This window comes from Hetaerina americana, unplaced genomic scaffold, assembly GCF_022747635.1.
Source record: "Hetaerina americana unplaced genomic scaffold, ioHetAmer1.1.p SCAF_37, whole genome shotgun sequence".
NCBI classification, from domain to species: domain Eukaryota; kingdom Metazoa; phylum Arthropoda; class Insecta; order Odonata; family Calopterygidae; genus Hetaerina; species Hetaerina americana.
Genome location: NW_027286952.1, coordinates 1,965,846 through 1,982,644, shown reverse-complemented (window position 1 = coordinate 1,982,644; position 16,799 = coordinate 1,965,846). Strand labels below are relative to the sequence as shown.

Genomic DNA, 16,799 nt, shown 5'->3' with positions numbered 1-16,799 from the left:
ACCTAAATGTATTATTCAGTGCATTTTAAGTGGGACTGTGTTTACCAGTTTTATATACCTAAATGTAATATTCAGTGCATTTTCAGTAGGACCATGTTAACAGTTTTTCCATTATCCAAAATCAATATTTTACTTGCCAGTATGAGGTTAGTCTCAAAAGTTTCCAACCTTGCAAATAAGCAAGACATTTCTTTCTTTTAATGTACTTTTATTTTCGGAAGAAGTCCCCTATTGAGTTGTTGCTTTTTTTCCAGCAATGCTCTTTTTCAACTCTTTCCAACCATAGTGTCATCTTTTGCCATAAAGTAGGCATTTACATATGCGATAACCTCCTCATCCAGTGTAAATCTCTGTCCTCCAATTAAAACTTTGAGGTTAGGAAACAGGAAAAAGCCACTGGGTACAGACCTGGTGAATGTGGTCAACCAATTCAAAGTGCAATTCATGAATTTCAGCCAAGGCAAATGCCAAGGTGTGAGCATGTGGGTTGTCCTGTTGGAAAAGCACTTTCTTCTTCTTCAAATGTGGTGATTATTTCTTGCAATACCTGCCTTCAACTGGTCAAGTCAAATGCTCTCCCATTGTTGTTTGACCTTTCTGAAGATAATTGATGGACAATATTCCGAGACTCTCTCAAAAAACAGTCACCATTAGCATCCCTGCTGATGGAACCATCTTTGTCTATTTTGAAGAAAGGTCACACTTGATGGTCTACTTTTTTGACTGATCTTCATCTCAGAAGTGCTATGGTAAATCCAAGTTTCATCTACAGTTATGAATGGACACAAAAAATCTGACTTGCTTGAACCACTCCAACAGGCCCTTGGAAATGTTCATTTGAATGTGTTTTTGGTCCAAGGTGAGCAAAGGCAGCACCTAACATGCAGATAGCTGACTCATGTTTAGTTCTTCGATCAATATATGACAAATGCAGTTTTTCAATATGCCCATAGCCTCTGCTGTCTCTCTAACCTTAAGTCAATGGTCATCCAGTGCCATTTGGTGAACTTTTTTGATACTATCGGTGGTTGTTGCAGTTTTTGATCACCCCAAATGCTCATCATCATTAACCAGGCTGGTATGGCTATGTTTCAATTCAGCTGCCCTATTTTCACAGTAGTAGAAGTATTCAGGGGAGGGGTCTAACAGCTGAGGTCATTTGCACCATTAGGGATGGACAGGAAGGGATGAAGGGTGAAGAGAAGCCTGGCATCGGCATTAGCCTACTCTTTACGAAAGGTGCCAAGAGGTCCACAGCTTAAAGTCCCATCCAGAGGACGGCATACTCACTCAAAGTGCCCTCAACAAAGCACTATGGATTGAGATATCACGGAAAAATAATCAACACCACCGGTATTTGAACCCTGGCCCTCTGGGTGGGAAGCCAGTACGATAGTCACCACACTAACTCAAACGCCACTACAGAAGGACCCCCCGTCTATCTAAATTTGGGAGAGATAAGTCAATTTTAACAATTTGCCAATTTTTTATCACAACCTTTTGAACTTTGAACTCTAATAGATCTCCAATACATATGTAATCGCAGTGGAGGATGGGATTGTTCTTGGGCTATCTATGGTCCATGCTGGAGCAACGGACATTAATATTTGAAATAAGAGACTTCTCCAGAGAAAACTCAAGCCAGATACTCAATAGCCTTGGGAATATCCTGGAGAAGATTTACCCTGATCAAGAAAGTCCAACACCTCATCCTTAAATTGTAGACCACCTGCAATCATGCCATCTTCTAGGAAACTCCCAGACCATTAATGCAATTTTTTATGGCAGTCAGGGACCTAATGTTCCATGTTCTGCTCAGCAAACTAAGGCACACTACCTATCCCATTTCTCTCCCCTACCTACCAGTTTCATTATCTCTCATATCCAAATACCTCCAATAATCAACCTTTACATACATTCAATTATAATGCTCTAACCCTCTTTGTGAGCATTGATAAACATAGACACTACTTTTCAGCAAAAAGCTACCGTGAAAGTACTCGACAAATAAGCGGCCATGGATGACAATTAGTGACAGTATACAGAGAATATAAAGAGTCCATCGCTTGGGCATCCTTAGGATAGGACGGAATCGGGGAAATTAGTTTCCTTTGATAACTTAACACCAGGCTTTTCTTGAAAGTACCCACTCTGAATGGAAATTAAGTGAAGGATAAGTATATAATGTGATAGTATTGAAGGTTTTGATATCAATTAAATATTGAAGAATGTTATTGGTTGACTGCACTTGATATATATATCCACCACAAAATTTCGATCTGATAAGTAAAAAGAGGATAATTTGTATCCCTGCATCATTTAACAGTCACTTTAACGTTCCAGGGAATATCTGTATTAGAGTTCAATATTAAAAATCATGGTATAGTTTGACCCATATGAAATTTTCATTTGGAAATAGGCTAAGTAATTGCAAAGACTGTGTACGATGATATACTTGCCTCTGGAAACCCACAATAACTTCAACTTCTTTTATAGTGATTTTTTAATCATGGTGCTACCAGGTGGTGTTAATACGCTACCTTTACATGGAAGGAAAGCAATTTCTACTCTGTAGATATCAGTTTGACAAGGTACTGAAAATATATTGCCATTGTGATAGAATGAAAGCAGATGTGTATTATAGATGTATGAATTTTTTTTGGCTACATTTGCTCAACTTTTCAGAATGTTGCAGCTCCAGCATTTTTATTTCCAGAAGAATTCCTTACTTGTATGTTGTATTTATAGTTGCTGGCCTTCTTGTTCACCAGGTATGCCCTGGAGCATCTTTCCCACCTCTGCAGAATAATGGCCATGCCAGGAGGTAATGCTCTCCTCATAGGATTTGCTAATGTTGGAAAAATCACCCTGAGCAAGTTGGCTGCTGCTTTGATTGGACATAAATTTGTTGGGCATGATCTTAGTGGCCCAGAAGGTAAGTGGAATCGAATGCTTCTTTAATGGGCATCATGTGAGTTACTTATTTTTATACTTATAAGCAAATTTGAGTGCATAAGCTTTGTGTATTGTTGCTTCATGCCAATGGTAATCTGCAGTGTACTGATAATTCCTGTGGGCCGAGAGAATTCATGCACCAAAGGAACCAGTATACAAATGTAGTGCTAATGTTGTTCTTGCACAAATCTAAGATGAATCTAAATGTAATTTGACACTGAGTGATTAGTGCTGTGTATATTGCAGTCCAGCTGCTGAATTTGCTGAATGCTGTAAAATCCTTGCACCACTTTCACTTGCGCTTAGACTCCAGGATCCAGGCATACGCACCATGTGATTCCATGACCTGGGCACCACAGAGTGCCCAGCCACTTGCATACTTCAATTTATATTCCCCTAGCCACAGTGGGATCTTTTTGTACAGGAAAATAACGAGAATTCTAAACAGTTACTAGCTGGCCTGGAAAAGTTATCTCTGAAATCTAGAGTGAGGCAATTGTGGGCAGTTCCAGTTGTAGAGACAAAGGCATTCATCTCTAATTTACTATAAACAGGGATGACAAAAGGACCGATAATGTATCCGTAAAGAGGAAATAATTCTCATACAGTAGCATTGTTAGGTAATGATTGATTGAACCACATATGGTAAACTTAGATGACATATAAACATAAATGACTAGTCACTTTAATTGAGTGGAATTGAGATATGATGATGTATTTTTTCATGGAAAAAAGATATACTGTAAAATTTTGGAAGAACAGTGTATTTTGTGCAATTACTTGCATCATGCAAAATTATATTACAATATATAGGGAGAATTGACCTATTTAAAACTAAAAATTCTTCAAATATATCATGGGGTCTCTGTAGTCTGAATGGTTAGGGAAGACAGTAGAAGAGAGTGGTATGGTAACACATTCAGGTGGACCAGGCAGTGAAGCAGAGGTTGGACTAAACCATATTCCAGGCAGAAGAGAGAAGAGCTGCAATTTTTGCCATGGAAAACATGGTAAAAAGAGCTCTAGCTCCCGAATGATTGGAATAAAGCATGAGAAAGGTGTGCACAGCATTTCTCTAGTGTAATGTGAGTGTTCAGTGAACATTTTCACTTTGAAATCGATCAGAATGCCATGTTTGTGTGCCAAATGTAGGGTGTCTCAAAAAGTTACGCATTTCAGAATTTTTAAAGTATTTATTCATGATTTTTCCTGTAACTCTTCCTAGTTACAGGTATTTATGACTTCCTCAAAGGACCAGACCAGTAATGCAGGGATTCGCAACATCTAGTATTCTATTTTTTTTCAAAATACCAATTTAAATTTTTTCCAAAATTTTTGAAAAATATTTATGCCCAGCAATTACATTTTGAAATGGTAATGGCTAAGAGTTGGATTACATGATGATGTTGATAGCAGAAGACACATAAGTTCATATTTTGACATTAACAGACCATGTTGTGGGATGACTCTAAATGAGAAATACTTTTACAGATTTGTTTTTTTCTCAGGTACTGACTTAGTACTGAGAATGTTGCCAAAATCCAATCTAAAGATTATTTGAATTTTTTTAGATGAAAATTTTATGAATAGCATATGATTAATATAATGTACAAAAAGAAGTTCAACATTTTATATAATTATGTGTACCCTTTTCCAAATTAAATTTTCCCCATTATATTAGTATTCTTTTTTTAGTCAAGATTATCCTTTTTTAAATGAAACTTGTGTAAACAAAGCAACCTTCCTACTCACATCAAATTTTTAATTACGTGTCTCAGGTGATTGTATCTTTTTTTCAACATCTCTCAACAAATCCGAAGGTTTGGAAGAGTGGAGGAATTCACTGAAAAAGATCCTGAAGAGTGCTGGTGGCAAATCCAAGCCAACTGTTTTGGTCATCAGTGAGATGCATATGAAGGAGGCATTCCTGTCTGATGTGGAAGCTATTTTGAGCTGCGGAGAAGTACCAAATATGTTTTCTGTGGAAGAAAAGTTGGAGCTACTTGAGGTATCCGTTCAATCCTACTTATTACTCTTTGTTTGATTTTCATGCAAAACCCTTATTTGAATTTTACTTCTGCTGCAAATATTTCTCATGAGATTTGATTTTTATATTCTTAATGCATCAAAACTGTCTCTTATTTATGTGCGCAGGTATACACCTATGATCATTCTGACTCCATACAGGTCTTTCTTCTTCAGAGGCAAACATGAAGAAACAGTGTTTTCTTGCTTGCCTATGACATATCAAAGTGGAAACATTCATTCTTTCCAATCTGCCTTTGGGTAATCCTAACATTCCCTTATTTTAATAGTGATCGTTAATAAAAATATCAACTCATCTCCAGTTAAAAATATGATCTATAAGGACTGTTTAATGAATAATGGTCATAATTTTTTAAATAACTTACCATAGCTCATATTCCAAATGTTGATGGTCCTTCCTAATGTAGTCTATACTGGATGCAGTATACTTCTTCCACCTTTTTTTCCGTCTTCAAATACATGCTTGGAAACATTTTTTGATTGGTCTTTCAAAATCACCACAGCAACTATCCACACCACTTCTGATGAAAAATGCATTAAGGGACAGTAGATAGTCACATGGGACTAAATCCAGATTGCCAGGAGGATGCGGAACTCACTTTGCATTGATTGACATAATTGGCAATATGCAGCAGCTGTGGAATCATCATGATGCAGCATGCTGTTTCCAAATATGTCCTTTTGTGGTTGATATGACCTTGTAGAAATTTGAGTGCATATCCCCTAGCACATTCCTTATCTTTGAAGTAATCATGAAGCCAGTTCTATGGTTCCATGGCTATACAATACTGTGAAATCTCTCCTTTGAATCCTGCCATTGCCTTTCATCTCACTTCTATGAGGATTATAACATCTATTTTTCAACATTTCATGTGCAATTTCCATTACTTTTCAAGGTATTATCAGGCGGTAAGTACTTCTATTCCAGGTTACTAATATTCATTTACTCATTGTCCTTGTTGGTTTGATAGGTTGATGCATTGAGAATTCATCCCCATCCATCCAAGCCACATTTAAAGATTTCATAGACTAATTCTTTTTGCAGGATGAGCTCGCTGGGTCCGCACCCTCCCCCCAGCTTGTAGAGCCTGGATTTGTACTCAGGGTTCTTTCCCCTAGAGAGGTTCACTTCTCTACACCTCTGAGATCTCCCTCCACCCTGTCATTGTGGGGCACACTTTGCCGGGCCGTTCAGTCAAGACTCGTCCGGCAAGCAAGGCCCTACCTGAAGCTAAGCTGCTCCTGGCTTCATTGCCCTTGGTATCATTACCACTCAAAATACTGCCCGACTGGCACCTTAGGTTTCCTTGGAAAGGTGGCTTGGATTATTCTGAATAAATAATGTGGCTACAATGCTTCATTTTGTGATGAATGCCTTTTGTTACTATTGATTCTAAGCACACCTGAGTACATCCTCAGACACACTTGTGATTATCAATAGTTTCAGTTAGCCACCGGTGCCTTCCCCTCATTTAACACAGACATTCAGCACTATACTGTATTTTTTGATTGTAGCCACTCAAGCATAAATATACTTAAAGCCGTATTTGTCTTGATTTAATACCATATTTGATGGATTGAAAAGGACATCAATTCCCAAACCAAACAAGTCTGACCAAATTTGACAAATCAAATATTGGCTGAATTCAATTTCATGCAACTCTTGTTCTATGTGATTGACCTCCCAAAGGTCAATACATGCTAGAGCACTTGGCTCTATATACTTAATGACTCCATTTATCTGATTTCAGATGGTTGGTAGAAGAGCTCAAGGATCCAGGAGGACTGTCAACATTGATCCCTTGACTCTATATGCTTACTTTGTCAATTGCTGCAGAGAAAATTTGCACGTCGTACTCTGCATGAGGCCATCAGGGCCTGCATTTCGAGAGAGATTGAGGTGCTACCCTTCTTTCGTTAAATTTTGCACAGTGGATGTATATGAGGTAAGAGATTTGATTACGAGTGTCCTGCTAAGGATATGACATTCTGCAGAGTAGCTGATATATCATCTTTTTGTTTCAATGAAAAAATGTATAAGAGGTGGCCAGAAGAAGCAATTGAGAAAGCGGCAGTTTTGAGCTTAGGGAATTTGAATTTGGATGAGAATATGAAGCGCTCTTTGGTTGACGCAGCTGTTTCCATCCATATTTCATCAAGGTATGTGAATTTTTACTCCCAAATGTCCTAACTCCTTGTCACTTACTCTTATAAAAGAGCCCATTGAATTGTGAACAAATAGGAAACTATGTGCAAATTGATCACCTTATTCGTAAATGCATGCAAAATAATCTGAAACCTATCTCTGTCCCTCGAATTCCTTTGTGTGTGCATACATCCACTGTGGTGTTTAAACCAGGTGTTAGTTAAAATACAGCATTTCTCCTGCAAAACTGCGTGGTGTTCTCCACATAGTCATTCTAGACTACACTCTCATATTTCTCTCTCCTCTCTCTCCCATCACCTAACCTAACACAACATTCCAATGCCCTATCACTCTCATGTGTTTTCTCATGTGTGTGTATATATATTGTGTATCTATACACACACACACGTGTGTATAGATATGTATGTGTATATATAAATTTGTCTCTTTCTTCAGGCTATGCATGCCACGAAATGCACTGTTCCCATCCTTTATGAAGTTATATGATTGCTTACCTTCTGTCCTATCCTTCTGTGTGTTGTCTATTTCTCCTTTAGTGAGTGAAACAGCCCCCTGATGCCATGTCTTGGTCAAAGAATCAGGGCACTTGGCTGTTTAAGCCCCCGCAGATCTCAGTTTCCTCGATAGCTCAAGTGGTTAGAGCATCGGCCTGGCAAGTCGAAAGATCCGGTGTTCAAGTCCCGGTCTAGGAAATATTTTTGCGCTTGTGATCTGCTCGATTCCGCCATCCCCACCTCTCCAGTGTTCGTCCTTTATGTGTGTTCCTATCCCTTTTCCTTATATCTATTTCTATGTGAATGAGTATTTGTTTGCCGTTTGGTGGGATTTTGTGTTTGAATGCGTGTGTGCGGGTCGCAGTAGTCTATGTTAGCTATGTGATTTTTCGGGTACCAGATCTTCCTGGGAAACCATAACCGGCACAGGGAAAGGAACTAGCCCCCCTACCCTGATGGGTGAATTTTCACACGCCGTATAGGGCTTAGTACTGGGTGATCTCTACCATCACCCATACTAAACCGACCTTCGGGTTGATTACTGTGTTTATGGCGTGTGTGCGTGTGCGCATGTGTGTGTCTGTGCATGCATCTGTGCGTGCGTCTGTGTGTGCGCTAGTGGGCGCGTACGCGTGCGTGCATGTGTGTGTTTATATGTATATGTATATATATATATATATATCTATATATATATATATATATATATATATATATATATATATATATATATATATATATATATATATATATAATTATTGTATTTAACCATTTAAGGAAGGTTTTGGATGGACGAATATCAATTTCAATTATCTGAGATGAAATGATAAAATTGTCTGTTCTAATTAAATGGCTGAGGAATGTATAGCCCTCGCTGATGTCATGGGAATATCAATGGCCTCTTATATTGTGATGACATGCTTTGTAGAAGTCTTGAGTTATTCTATAATTAATTATGGTTTTGTTGTTCATATTAGTATATCCCTTCATAGCACTGAACTAGCTACATCTCTAACATCTAAACTACAAAATGGTGGAATCTGTAATCTATCAGACTTTTTCATTACAGTTTATCAAATTAGAAAAATGGCATGAAGGCTTCTCTCCCAAAATTGTTTTGCATCCATCGTTTTTTGAAACAATTTGTCTTAAATCTAAAAAAATATTGGAAACTTTTTACTTGCTTTAGCATGACAACAGTACTCTACCATTATTTTAGTTACACAACTTATAACCACTATAAAATTTACATTTACATCACAAATTACACCACTTAAAACCACTCATAAAATTTTACTATTGTATAAAACTTGTTGTAAACTATGATGTAATTTCTAATAAGTGACACATAGTTTGTTTCAACATGATAGAGCTTTTTTTAACTATTGCATTTCAATTGTTCAGCAGTTATCTAAAGACCCTTACTATTAATACCAAGAACTGGAACTGACAACTGATGCTAAGAACCGAGCTACCACCAAAACCAAAAGTGTAGAACAAGTCCATCAGTTACTCGCATCAATATTTTATTAGTGGCTGCTGCTATTGCATTGCTTAGGAAACTTTACCTACAGTGTCTCATCATATTCAGCCATCAAATGATAGCATTTTATGATGAAATACGTTATTATTTCGTATCAATACACAGTTGTCTCCTTCTCTTCAAATTTTGTGATCATGCACTTCATGGCTCAACTTTTTTTCTTCTTTACTTTTAGGTTTCTAGGGAGGCTATACTTTGAAAAAACTCACAAAGCTCTCCATTTTCCATTGAGGTCTTATTTTGAGTTGCTGAATCTTTGCAAAAAACTGATCCCTCAAAGGAAAGAAGAACTTTTCAACAGAAAGCAAAGATATTTGGTTGGCATTGAGAAGCTGAAATCTGCAGCGGAAATGGTGGGTGGATCATTCTTTTTCCCAAGTCTTCTTTAAGTATGCGTCAACTACTATTTCTCACTGGTTATTTCTGTGTTGAATTCACAGTTTATCTGGACTCATCTCAGATTCCAAAATGCAGAACAAACTGTAGTTACTAATGCAATAATTAGATGGATCCATCAATGTAAAACATTTTACACCCAATGTAATTATACAATATATGTGTAATGAAATGCACTCATCTATAATATAAATTAAATAGTGTTATTTATGTGATCAATATTTGGTATATTTGTGCAAAACCAGTTAACCCAATGAATTATCAGCTATATTACAGACTATGTTGCAATATAGCTGATATATATATATATATATATATATATATATATATATATATATATATATATATATATATATATATATATATATATATATATATATATATATATATATATATATATATAGCTATATCACTGTTGTTTTCTGTATAAAGAATATCAAATAAATTTTCTTCTGTATTAACTTAATGTGTACTCAGGGAGTAAATAGATGCTGGCGTTATTTAGCATTCCTTATTAACACCTATGTTTGTAAATACTTTTATAAATTCATATAGATAGTCATTTACCCTATAATAACACTCATCAACCAGATATGCAAATAGATTCTTCTTGAATAGTGTGTCTTGTCTCATTTTTTAAACGATAGGGCAGATAGTTAAACAATTTTGTGAACATTGATGCTGGTCCTTTAGCTACCATAGATGGATTTAATGTTTTCACATGCATATCTTTACATCTTCTGGTATTTGGATGGTGATATCTGTCATTCATTGTAAAGTCACTCTTGTTTTCCTTTGCATAAGTCGCTGCATGATAGATGTATACCCAAGGTACAGTTAATTATCATAACAATTAATTAATATTCTAAGCTTAGATAAGGCAGCATATTTATTTGGAATGTCAGGTTTAAAAAGTGTTCATAGCCTCAGAATCTTCTTCAAACTCTTTTGTTTGCACTGTTTGGTAGGCTGTGAATATGCAGAAAGCAGTGGATGAAATGCAGCCAGAGTTGATAATGGCCAATGATGAATCAAAGAAAATGCTGGAGGCCATTGAGAAAGAGACGTCAGCCCTTGAGAGAGCATCAGCCATCATCAGAGAGGATGAAATTGAGGCCAATGAAAAAGCAAAGGCTGCCCAGGAGTTGAAGGATGATTGTGAAAAAGATCTGGCTCAAGTGATTCCAATACTTGAAGGTATAACCTATGAAATAGAGCATTTCTGAGAGTTCACCAGAGTAGGGTGAATCAGGAGGCAGTATTGTTATCAATGGTTGTTTTTACAGTGAATTTATTTCAAAACTCTTCTGAAATGATACGGTTGCTTTGCTAGCATGCACTTTACATCCTGGTTAGCACATTCCTCCTCTGTGTTTCCTTTTTAATTTTCTGATTTTGTTGTGGTCTCAATTCCATCCCGTTAAAAAATACCAAGTCCAGCAGAGATTTTGCAGGGAAGGAAATTATTCTTGGAGAGGCCAAGGCTGAGGTTTGCACGCAAATGGCTGAATCCCCTGCCCATTGCACAGCCTTTTTATCTGGAGGCAATGTTTGCTATGGGAGGAGAGAGAATTGTAGTTTAGGATGAGGTGGGAGAGATTCAGGAGAAATTCATTGCTGAGACTATGTGGAGTGTGTTTGGATGGGTAGTGGCAGAGAGGTGAGAGACTCTGGGAGTGAGGTGTAAAGGGATGCATCTATTATAGCTGTGACAAATTGGGTGTCGTGAGGGATGGAGAATGAGCAGAGATAGTTAAGGAGTGTCTGTTTAACACAGGACGGTAGGGAGTGGGCCATTGGTTCAAGGTATTGGTCTTCAAAGGTGGAGATTCCCTTTGTCAGCAAGTTACTGGAAGAAACAATTGGTCTGCCTGGAATGTGTGTTTTATGAATTTTGGGCAGGATGTAGAAGTGAGGAGTGGGTAGGAGGGATGAGTTGAGTGCATAGATACTGGAAATATCTGTGATGGATAGGCCTTAAGATGATCCATTATTCGCAAAAAAGGTGATATTTAATTTCCACCTGAACATCTGAGTTAGTATACACTCTCCTTCTGCCATCACCAGATCTGTAAATATCCAAACTTCCTTGATAAATTTTTCACCTAGGCAGAAAATGTTTGCCTTAACTGGGTCCCAGTTAAGTTAATGTTACCCAGAGTCCGTTTTAAATAAATCTGAAAAATTCTACAAAAATCTCACTCATGCTAACCTTCCTAAGACATTAACTCAGACACTCCATGCTTACAACTTGCTGTCCAGGAATTGAGTCCCTAAAAATGTTTCCTCACAGACCTTTTCCCCCATTCTGACCAACCTATTACTAGTTTCAGGAAATAGATAACTTGATTCGGTGGATAAATACTACACAGTTTTCAGTGATTCTAGCATGCATATTTCACTAGTATATGGTGAAATTATATTAATGCTTTGAATGGTAATTGCCTGAGCATAATTTTAACTGGTAGCAATGCTCATTTAAGTGTAGTCTTCAGCAGACATGGTGCTATTGATTAAGCTGATACTCATAATTAGATGATAATTTTAGTATGTTAAATCTCCCTCTACCACCAAAGTGGAAATTACTGAAAAATAATTATTTCTTGGAGAGAGAATAAATATGTCTCAACATTTTGGTTTATATCCCTGGATAAAAGTGATGTTTTTGTTTTGCAGTGCATTAAGAGTTTGTGACAGCAAAGCTATCTCGCAGATAAATCTTTATTACCATCCCAGAAGCATAGACTTGTTCTTTTTATCAAAATTTGACTGTGTGCTCATTGCATAATTGTTGCAGTTCTATGTTAAATGATATTTCTATTCATCTTCTGATTTATTATCCTACTTTAAACAACAGGTGCTGTGAAATCATTGAACACTCTCAAACCAGCAGATATAACATTGGTGAAATCTATGAAAAATCCACCCGAAGCGGTGAAGTTAGTTATGGCGGCTGTTTGTGTCATGTTGGATGTCAAGCCGGATCGGGTGAATGAAGATTCTTCTGGCAAGAAGGTTGCTGTCCCAACATATCAACACACAATAACACACTTAGATATGCCTAATGGAAGCAAATGTATTTACATTTGAAATTCATTTCAGGTTACGGATTATTGGGGACCAAGTAAAAAAATTTTGAGTGACATGTCTTTCTTGCAAAAATTGAAAGACTATGATAAGCATAACATACCACCTGAAATAATGGCTAAAATAAGGAAGGATTACATAAAGCATCCAATCTTTAAACCAAAGAAAGTGAAGAAAGCTTCAAGAGCGGCAGAGGGATTATGCAAATGGGTTCTGGCGATGTCCAATTTTGATGAAGTTGAAAAGGTTTGGTGGAGTTTAATCTCTTTAAGGATTTGTTTATTTTGCCATCTGTTTGGCATTTGTGAATCTTCTGTTTCTTTCATTCCAGTTATTATTTTATAATGGAAAACCTTTGACTCACATGCCACACCCAATCACTTGATTACGAATGTTGGTATCCATAAAATTATTCAGATAATTTGCAATATTTTTATTCAAGAGTTTTTGAAAGTTATTGATTAGTAAGCTCCTATCATAATAAGCTCCCAGTATTGAAAATAATTTACCATTTGAAAGAGTTAATGATTTGGCTATTTCTTTAGAGAAAGTAATGATGGGTTCAGGTATTTTGTCCTTATATTGTTCTTGGCTTGAAAGTATATTTTGCATTGCCTTTGCTGGTGGTCAACTGTTGATGTGCAGAAGTAGTTCATTTAGAGGAGACTGAGAGGGATTTGTTCAAGTATGCATTAGCAGCTGCAAATATGTTGTCCCCTTCCAGATAGCCGCTCCCAAGAGGGAGAAATTTGAGGAAGCAGACAAAGAATATCAGGAGACAAGCCGGGCTCTGGAGGAGAAGAGGGCAAAGATACATGCCCTGGAGAGCAAAATATCTGAGCTGAGGAGTACGCTGGAAGCCACGGATGAGCACAAGAAGCGCCTTGAGGAGGCCTGCAGGCTGAGCATGCTCCGGCTTCAACGAGCTGAAAAGCTTCTAGGTGAGCTAAGATTTTGAACATCTCAGTCCTGAAGCATGCTGAGCCATGGAATGCGTATGTACCTTTGGGTGGGTATGTGACTCCAACTTACAGCAAAGAGATAGATACAGAGATACATTAAGATACATGCTAAATAATCTAGGAGATGTAACTTTCAAAGTTAGAGTAAACACAAATGTACAGATGCAGTGGAAACCATGGGTGAAAAGAGGTTCACATGTGAATTAGGGCAGAGTTGAAGTTTTGAAAACCAGAATTTGTGGCATAATCACAATAATTGTGCCACTTGGATGAAAGCTGATGTATCAATCGAAATCCAGTTTTCGGGAGGCTCAAAGACTAACGAAAATGTGGATAGGTGAAAGAAAGATTTTATGAAGTCAGATCAATTGTAATTATTCATTAGTTTAAGAAAAGGAATTATTTCTACTCCAGAGTTCTAGTGGATATGTAAGCATACAAAGAATTTATATCGCGGTTCATGTAAAAGAGTTGAAAGGCTTCGTATATGTTCGAGATGTATGATTGGGGCAAATACTCTTGTGTTTTCTTGTAATGCAGTTGTATTACAAGAAAAATGTACATTTTGTATAGCATGCATGAAAAATACATACCATATCTCCTGGCTCACCAGACACACTTTTGCTACTCCAAAATGTACCCCTAAACCAGCCTTTGGGCCTTATGGGGTTGATGAGCAAAACATCAATCTCTAAGCGCTGGTGGATAAATACTGTACAATCCAGTACAACAGCCCAGTACAGTACAGTCCGAGAGGAAACTACAGTGCAGGGAAACTAGTCGACAGTAATAAGTTATTTCCTGTGGTAAGGCAAAGTCTTTGATTCTTTCTTCATGCTTTACTTACTATTAAGTATTTGTTCCTGCATCAGGCAAAGAATATGTTTGCCTTGATTACAAATTTTGATGATATCACTGTTTTGAGTCACTGTTGAAAGTACTTCCTAAAATAATTCCAAAATAAATCACAAATTCATACAATATAGCACACATGTAACTTCATTTGACATGTGATGCTTTGGGATAACGGGGATGGCGTCCCTCTGGTAATATATACATATGTTGTATCTCTTCTGATAAACTCAAAGTCTAGAGGCTGTTAACCTAAAGTAATATGAGAGTGTTGTAAAGACACAGAAAATGTCTGCTTTTCATATAAATTTCAATAATATCAAAACAATAACAGAAACTAAGCATTGCACAAAAAGTTACAATTAGAATAATCATGGGATCTTAAGAGAAAACTCTGTCACACAGTATTGCATTTAAGCATGTGGTTGAGAATTACCCTTTCAGAACATGGAAACAAGGCAGCTGAAAAGTGTTGTGTCCCACCTCCAAATGAGAAGATGATACAAGTATAGAGGAAGTAGAAGGTGGATTTAGTAAATGCAGATATGCGTAAAAATACTTTGCATCCATGTGCCCTGAAACCGTCAAAGCTTTCTCAGGAACTCCCTCTTGGATGGGAGAGAAAGATTTTAAGACACCAACTCATGACATCATACGGATGGGGGAAATGAAACCGATGTCCATTTCTAGTGTTTGTGATTGAAAAAGTCCTGGTGGAAAGTTAAAAGTGAAGCCACCATAATGTCTTTTTAAAAAAATCGGAATAAGTAATTTGCTAAACGGATGTGAAGATGGTACTCTGTGTGAGAGGATAGTGACAACTCCCAGTGAAAATAAATGCGGAAATGATTTAGCAGCAGTGATGATGGATGTCCAAGATTCTACGATGAATAAACATTGACGTACAAGTAGCTGCTAATTTTTCAATGTAACAATTCAATTTTCTACATATTAAGCGTTAACATCAAAATACTTTGATCCTTCTCTGACTGATCTAAGTGTTCTTCTTCACAAATTCTAACCTGAAAAATATCGGTGCAGCTTATGCACCAGCCAGTCTTATGGGCCGGGAAATACTGTAATTTATGGCAATATCTGAGTTATCAGGGCGCCATTAGGTCATCTAGAATTTTTGCCCCCCTGGATGGTGGTCCCTGAATCCTATGACTGCCATCTCCCCTAAACCAAAATTTCCATGGTGGCTTCACTTGGTGCAATAGCCTACTGCGATTCCCCATGAGGACCCTCCGTAGAGGCCTGGAAGTGCTTTGTGATCCAGATAGCTGCCCCCATCCCTCCCAGCCTACGCACCCACCTTCAGCCACCCCAGCTGAGCTTGAAATTACCGCCAGAATCTGGAATGATTTTATAAAGTGGAAAACCCCTAAATCCAAAGATATGTTATTCAGTATTGCCTGTACAATTGAAGTGTTACAAAAATGTTTACCAACATATAGACTTTGAAAAATAAAAAATATTACATATATAACCATTGTTTTCTAACTGAAATGAATATATGCACCCATTTTCTATTCAAGGATGGATATAGTTATACCGATACTGATATACAGATATACTGCAATTGTATTTAATATTGTAATATTGAATAATAAATGAGTTGTAACATACTATTATGCTTAGTACTCCCCATGGATTACAACTTTGATGTGATCAAAGGGCTTATGCATGTCATTACCCCTAGAGCTGTGCTGGCTGGAGCAATAATAATTGCTCCCAGTAAGGTCACCCGTGCCAGATAGGTTGACGGCTAGGAGGCAGGCAAAAGGTGTTCCACACAGTGTCTGTTCCTCAGTGGTGTGGCTGCAAAGGCATCTGACCCCAGCGACAGTGTAACATTAAAAACACTAATTAGGAAGGAAACAGGAAACCACTACAATTATTCATTCCAAGGATATCATGATGGACAATACAGAGACCTGAGATGAGTCCTGGCAACTACGAAACTCAACCAAATCGTTGGTGTGCCATGCCGGCAGCAGGAGAAACAAGGCTTCCATGCTCATCAACTCATTAATTCCTTGTGCAAGGGCAGAGACAGGAATGACAAAGAGGGCTGAACTAGTTAGAACAGGGACTTGTAGTGTCAAGATTATATTGAGGGCAGGAAAAGTAGGAAATATAAAGTGAGAGGAAATATAGATCTATTAGGGCTGTGAGAAGTGAGATAGAAAGATGGCAGGGATTACTGGAGTGATAGTGATAGCATTATAGGAAGAAGACAGTGGAGGGGAAGAGAGCCAGTGAGGGAACTAACCAACTTGGTCATTGTTCAGGTGCAC

At 37.5% G+C, this 16,799-nt stretch overlaps 1 protein-coding gene across 1 annotated transcript in view; it reads left to right on the top strand.

Annotated features, from left to right (window-relative positions):
• The window catches only part of LOC139691497 (dynein axonemal heavy chain 3-like), a 69,427-nt gene extending 54,416 nt beyond the window's left edge, over window positions 1-15,011 (top strand). The window contains exons 20-31 of the mRNA XM_071589347.1: window positions 2,772-2,935; window positions 3,202-3,360; window positions 4,776-4,963; window positions 6,121-6,261; window positions 6,753-6,947; window positions 7,043-7,161; window positions 9,378-9,555; window positions 10,567-10,795; window positions 12,456-12,613; window positions 12,701-12,931; window positions 13,410-13,626; window positions 14,944-15,011. Of these exons, the coding sequence (XP_071445448.1) occupies window positions 2,772-2,935; window positions 3,202-3,360; window positions 4,776-4,963; window positions 6,121-6,261; window positions 6,753-6,947; window positions 7,043-7,161; window positions 9,378-9,555; window positions 10,567-10,795; window positions 12,456-12,613; window positions 12,701-12,931; window positions 13,410-13,626; window positions 14,944-15,011 (2,047 nt within the window). The remainder of the gene's footprint in view (window positions 1-2,771; window positions 2,936-3,201; window positions 3,361-4,775; window positions 4,964-6,120; window positions 6,262-6,752; window positions 6,948-7,042; window positions 7,162-9,377; window positions 9,556-10,566; window positions 10,796-12,455; window positions 12,614-12,700; window positions 12,932-13,409; window positions 13,627-14,943) is intronic.
• The last annotated feature ends 1,788 nt before the right edge of the window (window positions 15,012-16,799 follow it).